We start from the raw sequence: 9,731 nt of genomic DNA, 5'->3' as shown, positions 1-9,731 counted from the left end.
ACACACACACACACAACCCTGCTGACCTGAGCTGTCACTGACACATTTGTTTCTTAGCGGGCGACACCAGCCACTGATCCTGCTGCTATCAGTACCAAGGCTGACTTTACCTCACCCATATATTCTTCATTATTCAAAGTGTCATTCATAGTGACAAACACACAGAAATATCAACACCTCCACTCAGCAACTTCAGTTTTAGCTTCTTTCAGCTTTTGCTTTGGTTTTACAGCCAACAACTTTTCTAGTTTACTCATCAGTTTTGTTTCCTGAAGCAGCTGTTTTCAGCAAAAGAAAAGCTCTGATAGACTCACTGTCCTCGACCTGCTCAGCAGTAAACAGCAGACAGACTCAGTCAGAGAGCAGCTGGTCAACACAGTGGAGCATTTAGCAGCTAAAGAGGAGCTGGTGGAGACCAAACACAGAGCTAAAAGAGAGGGAAGACTGGACTGAGATTCATACGATGGACGGAAATGTGACTCCACGTGAATCATCATGTTGTTATGTACCTGCTGGATGTGGAAATATGTAGCTGTTCCCTGTATGATAATTGTTGATTTTGTGTGTTCAACTTCTCGCACTGCCCCCAAGTGACCAGTAAAAAACTGGTTAATGTAGATTTAATTAAATAAGATGGTCTTTGCCACAGCATGGTTTGTTTTCATGCAACATTTATCCCTGTGCTCTATGTAATCTTTCATGTTTTTTCTCTTTAGGCTTCCTACTCCACAGCGTCCGTCCAGATACCAGTGCACTAGTGGAGATCAGCACAGCTACAACAGTTACACCAGATACAACAGATACATCCCCTACAACAGCCACAACACTTGTTCAAGTTACAACAGCTACAAAATCTGCAGCCGTTACAGCAGACAGAACAACTGTACCAGTTACAAAAGCTACAACAGTTACAGCATCTGCACCAACTACACCAGCTACAACATCTGCAATAGTTACAACAGCTATAACACCTACAACTAAAATAGCTACAACTACAATAGCTACAACTACAATAGCTACAACTACAATAGCTACAACATCTGCAATAGCTACAACAGCTACAACAGCTACAACACCTACAGCAGCTACAGCAGCTACAGCAGCTACAGCAGCTACTATGGCTACAACAGCTACAACAGCTACAACAGCAGGCATCAGCGACAACTCAGTGATATCCTCCAATTCTGCCAACGCACAGACACCTGAACCCTCCGTGCCCAGTAAAACCCCCGGGACTGAACCACCAACACTGACAGATGTAAATCCTCACCACACCAAGACAACCAAAATCACAAAGGGCTCAACTGATGTCACAGCAGGACAACAGCCCACGACTCACACCAGCGTCACCACCAAGATGAATGAAGGAGGTAAGTTCAACCAGTCCTCCAACCTGAACAACCACACAGGTCGTTTTCTTCAACCCTCTGATACGACTCAGAGGAGTGTCTCCTGAAATAGCTCCTCTACATAGCTCCCCTGCCCTTACAATAATAAACATGCTGATCAAGAGTGGCGTACCTACCTTCGTTGCTATGGTTACTATAATAACGGTCATGGCTTGGTTAGGTTAGGAAAAGATGGCTCTGAGCCTCTCTTCTGATTGGCTGACTGTTTTCTGAGGGATCCAATAAAAATATAGCAGATTTCAGGTAAGCACTCATAGAAACCAAATCCTACAAGGTTGGATGGTGGGTCCAGGTAGGCGGGGTTTTGGGCATGGCTGAGAGCGGTTACTGCTTTGTTGTGACATCACAAAGTTCCAGAAGTCCTGATGGCTGGTTTTAAGGCTCAGTTTCTGAATACAGGCTGTGTGTATTTCCCTGCGGACTGAGCACTTTGATACTTTCACAGTATTAATATAGAACCTAGACCTGCTTTATAATCAAACTAGAATCCCCTCCTTGTGGTTGTCTGCATCCTCTTCTCAGACTAGATTCAAATTACATCCCTGTTTATCCAGAGTCATATAAAATATGAACCATTTGTGTGAAATTTTGTCATTACTGCTGTGTGAAGTCTTGAGTAATGGCTAAAGAGTACACTGACCTTGACCTTTGATCTTTAGTCACCAAAATCTAATCAGTTCATCCTTGGACCAGGTGAATGTTTGTGCTAAATTTGAAGAAGTTCCGTCAAGGCATTACTGAGATATTGTGTCCACGAGAATGAGACATATGGACGGAAACAAAAACCTCCGGTTCTGACTGTCGCCGGCGCGGAGGAATGAAAACACATGGATATCTAGCTTTATACTATATGGACCTTTAACTGCTTCATACAGAGTGGAATGAAAACAGCTATTGTCTTGTTAAACCAGGGCTACAAAAGGATTTCCAGGGAGATCAAAACATTTCATTATTGCTTTCAAGCTAAATTACACTGAATTGACCCAAGCGGTCAGTAGTGGGCTCAGAAGGTACTACTTCATTATCTGCAGATATAATGTTTAACGCTGCTGTGTTATTTCTGGTTGAAGATATAGAGAAAACCACTGTGACAGTTACAAGAAGTGGGCAGACGGCATCAGGGGCCCTAGAGCAAAGCAGGAGCACAGGGACCACCAGCAACCCCACCATCCTGACCAAAACAAGTTCTCCTGTACCTGAGAACCAGACTGGAACCACATCCCTGAAACCTACCAGCCCCACCACCATCACAGGCACTCAGCGAAAGAGGTTGCAGGTGAGACACACAATGAGCAAGTGTGTTTGCTTTTACTTTTAGTTTTGTAGAAATGACTCATGCATTTTACATGACTCTGGGGTTGTTGATGCTTTTGACTGACACTTATTTTCTGACTTTTTCCTACAGTATTCTCTAAACAGCCAACACGAGGTAAGAGTTTGCTTTATTTTGAGTTAGTATCTTTAAATAGTATTTAGACATATTCAGATACATTCACATATACAATATTGTGGTGGCCCTGAGAGCTCAAAGCACTGCAAGTTCAGAAAAGCCAGGTTCATCACTTTTTAGTGTCCCTTGGAAACACTTCTGTTGTGTTGAGAGTATTTGCAGCACATGTGTTTTCAAATTGATGACGATGTTTTCTGAATTTGTTTGTGTTTTGTATATTTGCATGTGTTTTCTTAAGTTGCAGTGTGTTGAGCTCTCAGGGTCACCATACAACACATGTAATAGTTAAAACAATTTCTTCTCAGACTCTCATGAAGCTTCTACTATTGTCCTGTCCATGGGCAGGACAATAGGAGGCAGGCCCACACCTTTCCGCTCCTTTCTTCACTGACAATTATTCCCAAAGGTTTCTTCTGTGTAAATATGTCCTATAAAACCAACATTCAGGAGGAAGAAGAAGAACAATAAGATGTGTTGGTTTCATAATATTGCACCATTATATTCTTGTAGGGTGCAACAAATTTTACATCAGTTATCAGTGCTTGTACTTACTTGTGTTGAACTTTGACTTAAAGCCCCCCTATGATGAAAATCAAGTGTTTCACCTTGTTAACATCCATATGATGTTTTTATATCATACCAGACATATGATGAGTGAAATAATCATCAACACCATGACTGAGTGTTTTCACCTTGCCAGAGATTCATACGTCACAAACCTAAGGAACCAATCCTGTCAACTTGTGGGGAGAGGGGCCGGGCTAAATAAACCTGTTACCTTGTCAGTACAGAGAGACAGAGTTAGCATTAGCACAACCACTAACACTGTGTCAGCCATTGCCAGTTACAAGCTAACAAACAACATGAACAAATAAAAGATGCTAACTACGCTAACGGTTCTGATCCGTCTGCTAGTCTCTGGTTCTCGTCTCAACAGACTCCTCCTCTGAGTCTGGGTCTGACTGAGGCTCAAACATGTGGCTGAGTCTCTCTGATGTTTCCTCCTCTAACCATCTTGATGCTCTCTGCTCTTTCACCTGTCCACCTGGAGCAAGCAGGAAGTAAGAGGAGATGAGCTTCAGACCCAGTTTTTATGTGTGAAAAACACCTGTTTAAATAAAATATTAATATTAACTTTAAGTGAGAAAAAGTTCAAATGTAAACTAATACCGAGTTTCATATTAAAGGCAGAAACGTGTAAGTATCTAAGTAGGCACATTTAACAGTGTCTTGAAGGTTGGCAGACACACACACACACACACACGCACAGACACACAGACACACACGTACACACACACATGCACCCACACACCGTCCTGCTGCCACAAATACTCACTAGAACAGTGGTTCTCAAAGGGGTGTCCAGGGACCCCCAGGAGTCCTTGAGGGAGTTGCGGGGGTCCCCAGCAAAAAGTGGGCTCATTTATTTCAACTATAATTCAATCCATAAGTAACACAATGACAGAATGTATGACTATGACTAAGACCTGTGTTTAATCTCATCAGATGGAGGTCTGTGGTCTAATTTGTGTCAGTTTAGGGTCCTTGATGTGAAAAAGTTTAAGACTAGAGCATCAAATGTGGATTGATCCGCCGCTAATCTAGTTTATCTGAACCAGTGAAGGTGATTGTTATTACCCAAACATTTACCTTGAAAACATGGGCTGTAAAAAAACACCCACTGACATTTCCTTTCAATTATTTCCCAGTTGACTTTCTAAGATTAAATAAAAAATGAATTGTTTATATTTGTGTACTACAGTGAAGTATGAAATCACTGTACATCATTTTTATCACCTTATAGCTGTCTTGGTGGTTAACCTGGTAAAGTGCGTACCATTTAGGCCCAGTCCTTTGCTGTGTGTCATCCCCTCTCTCCCCACAGGCGGCGGCTGTGGGTGGATCTCTCTGTTTCCAACAGCACAGGAAGCAGTGAAGTTTGCTATTATAAAAAAAAAAAAAGGATTCCAGTCACTGGGTGGAAAAAGTGTATTAGTGTGAACCCTTCCTGCCTTTCACTAGTTTCCTTCGTTCCCACACCTCTTTCATATACTCACCCTCTCTCTCTGAGAGCCTATACACAGCTGTGTTGTCCATACACAGAAATAATCCTGACATCAGAGCACAGGAAGATATGACCTAAACTGTCACCTCTGATATTCCTGTCCACACTTCCTGACAGTACAGTCGAGGCTTGTCACAGACTTATCAGCTCATTATTTATGGAGAAGTAAGATATGTGATGTGGCATTGATGAACTTTTCATGTAATTTCTTGCACCTTTTTTTACATTCATGATATTTTACCTTCAGGAAGATCATGACAAAGAACTGGTGGAGGTGTGCAAACGGTTCATGGTGAATGTGCAAGATGGAAACTGCACCCTGATCTGGTGGCAGCAGAACGACAAAGTACACATTTACTCTGTGGAGATAAATGGCAAAAGTAAAGCGCCCGCCTCCCTTTATTAAAATCTTATTCATCAGTTTAGACAAATTTCTAAAAACTGCTGCAAACAAATCATTTCAAATTTCTCTTACAGTGAAAAACAACCTTGCAACCCAGTATTATGAAGAAATCTCCAAGGTAAGAGCTCATGGATATTAGAGCCTCAAATTCCTGTGAACTTTAAAAGGTGCAGCAGGACACTAAAGAGCACTATAGTATGAAAGTGACAGTGTGAACTCTTTTGTTGTGTTTTCCACTAGAAGAAAGCAACAGATAATAAAACCCTGATCGCCATCCTGGCCTCCTGTGGAGCTCTGCTCATCATGATCGTCATCCTTGCCGTCTGTGCCTCCCACCACCGTAAGCCGTACCACGAGAACCAGGTCGGTGCTCAGACACAAAGTGTTCTACCAGGGCTGGAGTCAGAGTGTTTGCAGGTCTTTTTCTTTTTGGCCTGTGGAGATGAAGTGTTTTCTGTACCATCCAGGGGTTGGTTCATATTCATGGTGTAGCTCCATGGATGGCTGCGTTGGTCAGTCAGCTGATCCACCACTTTGGACCAGACTGAAATGTCTCAACAGGTTCCCTACGAGATAAATCTTTATGCCAGTCACCGTCAGGTCAAGATTTGAATTTTGTCCAATACTTTGGTTTATGAGCAAATATCTAATTAGAAAATATTAAAGGAGCTATTTGTAAGTTTTGCTATTGCTACATAGCTAACGTTAGCATTAACAGCTGTTAACTACTTACCAGTCTTGCCAAGAGCTTCAGCCATTGTTGTGTTTACAATACAAGAGGTTATTATATGTCCTCTGAGCAGCACTACTTCTTCAGGGCAGATTGGAGGCTACAGTGACTCAGTACTGGAAAGTGATGGGAAGGGCTGGAGCTAGCTGGTTAGCATGCTAACTTCAGTAGAAGAAAAGACGTGACAGACAATAGAAGCAAAACAAAAGGTTTGTTTTCCACCTCAGGAGACAGCTGTTGGTGAGTAAAGGAATGAAGTTTGATGCTGAACTCACAACGTTTCTTCTAGACTGGTAAGTAAACAGCTGGTTATGCTAACGTTAGCTATGTAGCAATAGCAAAACTTACCAATAGCTCCTTTAAAAAATAGCATGCTGGCATGCTAAACTAAGATGGTGAACATGTTGAACCTGCTAAACATCAGCATGTCAAATATCATGCTAAAGGACCAAAAAACAAACTTCTGACCTGAACATGTAGTTTTCTATACAATGAGCCTCGGAGCTGTTACAGAAAGTTACACTTTACTAATTCTTACCTGCTGGAATCACATGTGTCATTTGAACTATGAACTTTATAAAAGTTGAACAGTAGAAACTGATGATGAGAATCAGTCAAGTTTGACTGAAATATAAAGAGATACATATTGCATATCATTTTCACAGTTCATGAAATTAAAACAGTTTCAAAGGTTTCAAAGTTTCAAAACAGATTAAAATAGGATTTAAAGTGTGAAACTAAAGGGTGAAATTCTGCAGTAATTTTTTTTCATAATGTTTGTATGTGGAGATTAAACATATGACTTTAAAACATTAACCACACCCTCACCTTCAGAGAGTGGTGCGTTTAAAGAAGCATTGAAATGGAGAACAGTGAATCTTTAATCGTGACCTCATCTTACACAAGCAAACAAAAATGCTCTCAAAACTGATATGACCTTGGTTTGCAGTTTAGAATAATGTCCCATCTCTCCCTCCATATCCTGTTACATCACATTACGGCATTTAATCTTCAACCAATCACATTCACCAGTTCAGTTATTTTGTCTTTTAGATAAAACCACAACATTAGAAATATCAGCATATCTCTTTTTAAAATCATGTTGGAGGTACAGATTAAATATGACTACACAGTTTTTCTAAGTTTGTCCTCTGAATCTCTACAGCAACACCTCACAGAGGAGCTGCACACGGTGGAGAATGGCTACCATGACAACCCCACTCTGGAGGTGATGGAGGTGCAGCCGGAGATGCAAGAGAAGAAAATGGCGCTGAATGGAGAGTTCAACGACAGCTGGATAGTTCCCATTGACAACCTGCTGAAGGAAGACATACCTGATGAGGAGGACACTCACCTGTAGACAGAACCAGGGACAAAGGAAAAGAAGAACAAGAAGAAGGAGGAGACAGCGACAGGACCTGGCAAGTTCAAGCCCAAACAAACAAAAGAATCCACACTTCTTGCTCCATGCCACACACCTGACCCTGGGATCATGTCCCTGTAGACTTTCTTACATAGAAATGCATCCTGTAGAGCAACTAAGCCACCACTTTAATGCTGTTGACCTGCTCTGTTTGATGCATTTCTGCTGCATCTTGGCATGAAACAGAAATAAAGATCAAAAGTCAATCACTGTGAGGATGAAGAACCAATAAAATCAGACACAGTGGCCTTGAAAATGTAATGTTTGAAATCCACAAAGTGTATAGGCTCAATAGGCAACAGTGTCTGTACAGTAGACTAGTTCCCTGTTTTACACTTTTACTGTTTTACTGTTTTATTTGAAGTGTTGATCCATATATTTGTGGTTTTAAGAACCAAAAACCATCTCAATATAGTTTTGCATCTGCTCTCTCAGGCTTCACTCTGGAGCTTTGGTAACAACAGGTCGGTGAGCCAATCAGAAGAGAGGAGGCTCTGAGCCTCTCTTCTGATTGGCTCTGTGGACTGAGCGCTTTGATACTTACTCAGTATTAATATAGAACCTAGACCTGCTTTATAATCAAACAACACATGGACATCTACCTTTATACTATATGGACCTTTAATATAAGTGTGACTTCCTTCAGAGCACAATTCAAAGATGTTAGTAGAATGTAATTCACAGTTGTTATTGTAAAAAGTCAAAAGAGTCCCAGACCCCAAGAGGATTGTGCCTTCTCTTTTGCAGATTTAAACCCAAGCTCCTGTATGTACAGTATTTTTATATAAGCTTCTGCATATGTGGAGGAGCCACACTTTGTGTTATCATTTGGCTCCGGGGAGGAAGAACAACATCCACACTAACTAATTTAGGTAGATGACCTCAGGATACCTGAAAGAATCCTGGTGATTTTCCACCAGTGTGTGTGGACTACGATGAAACTACCAGTGGCTGTAGGAGCTGCACTGGTACAACTGAGCACTAACCTCATTCATCAAACATGCAACTTGCCCATAAAGACACTGGGTGTATAGACATAAGACAAATATAGGGCTTTAATCCAGATGGCCACATATTGACTTTAGGCTGTACGGAAGTCCAAAAGGGACATTTCACAAACATATTTTGTCTTGATCTGAGGCTGTTTTCATTACAAAATGATAACACAACAATCAATCAGCTTCCATCTCATCATTTGAAAAAACAAGTCTTTAGTAGAGATGAAACAAGTAGTCGATTAATCAATCAACAGGAAATTAATTGCAAACATGATAATCAATTAATTGTTTAAATCATTTTTTAAGCAGAAAGTCACAGACTCCAGCTTCAAATGTGAATAACTGCTGGTTTTCTTGGTCATTTATTATATTAAACCACATATGTTTGGCTGCAAGACATTTGAGTACTGAGAATACCTCATTATGATCAGAACAATTCACTGAGAAAATAATTGACAGCAATCAAAAATGAAACTTTACTTTTGTCCTCTCTGGTCTTCGACAGTGGAGGAACTCTCCCAGTATTTGTTTATAAAAAAAAATAAACTGATCAGATGTTTTGTGAAGCTTTACTTTCTTTAATCAAAAAATAATATCACATTATTTAAATGCCTTACTTTGAAAATTAAAGATAATTCCAGTTTACTACATTCTGGGTTTTTTCTGTCATTTATTATGAACTTTATTCAAAAAATTGTTTTCTCTTGATAATATCTCATTATCTTGGGATAACGAGCTTTGTTATCTTGAGATAACAGGATAAAAAAATATTTGCGAGTATGGCTTCCACACAAAAAAACACCACCTCCTCAGTAACAAGATTAAAACTGGACTGAAGCTGATTTTGGCCGATTCAGACACTGACTCTGATGAAAATGCTGTAAATAGTGTGTAAATGTTTTTTTCACTGTTGCTGATGCTGGAAGGGTTGGGTTATCCGACACTGGAAGATGCCTTAAAATAAAACCCTCACCTGAGCACTTTTTTTAAACTTTTATTTTGAATTATGTTTTGTTCAGTTTAATAATGTAACTTCCCTTTAAACCAAGTAAGTTTATATATATTTACTTCCACTTCTAACTATATACAAGTGGGTCCATCACCTGGAGCACTCCAATCCAACTGTTTTCGTTGTGCGTGTGTTTTTTTTGTGTCTACACTTTCACTTTTATTGTAGTTGTGCCATTTTCACCAAAGTACATGTAAGTACAAGTATTTGATGTATTTATGGTTTGTTTTCTGCTGAAGGCAAA

At 40.3% G+C, this 9,731-nt stretch overlaps 1 protein-coding gene across 1 annotated transcript; it reads left to right on the top strand.

The window, feature by feature from the left end:
* Nucleotides 1-1,081: 1,081 nt before the first annotated feature.
* On the top strand, nt 1,082-7,997 carry podxl (podocalyxin like). Its single transcript, XM_022748986.1, has 7 exons — nt 1,082-1,370; nt 2,480-2,685; nt 2,815-2,838; nt 5,172-5,304; nt 5,402-5,445; nt 5,568-5,690; nt 7,223-7,997. The coding sequence occupies exons 1-7, from the start codon at nt 1,118-1,120 to the stop codon at nt 7,415-7,417; spliced, it is 978 nt and encodes a 325-aa protein (XP_022604707.1). The 5' UTR covers nt 1,082-1,117; the 3' UTR covers nt 7,418-7,997.
* The last annotated feature ends 1,734 nt before the right edge of the window (nt 7,998-9,731 follow it).

Source organism: Seriola dumerili, unplaced genomic scaffold (genome assembly GCF_002260705.1).
Source record: "Seriola dumerili isolate Sdu_G_001 unplaced genomic scaffold, Sdu_1.0 BDQW01000138.1, whole genome shotgun sequence".
Classification (NCBI taxonomy): domain Eukaryota; kingdom Metazoa; phylum Chordata; class Actinopteri; order Carangiformes; family Carangidae; genus Seriola; species Seriola dumerili.
This window is presented reverse-complemented; position numbering and strand designations above follow the sequence as displayed.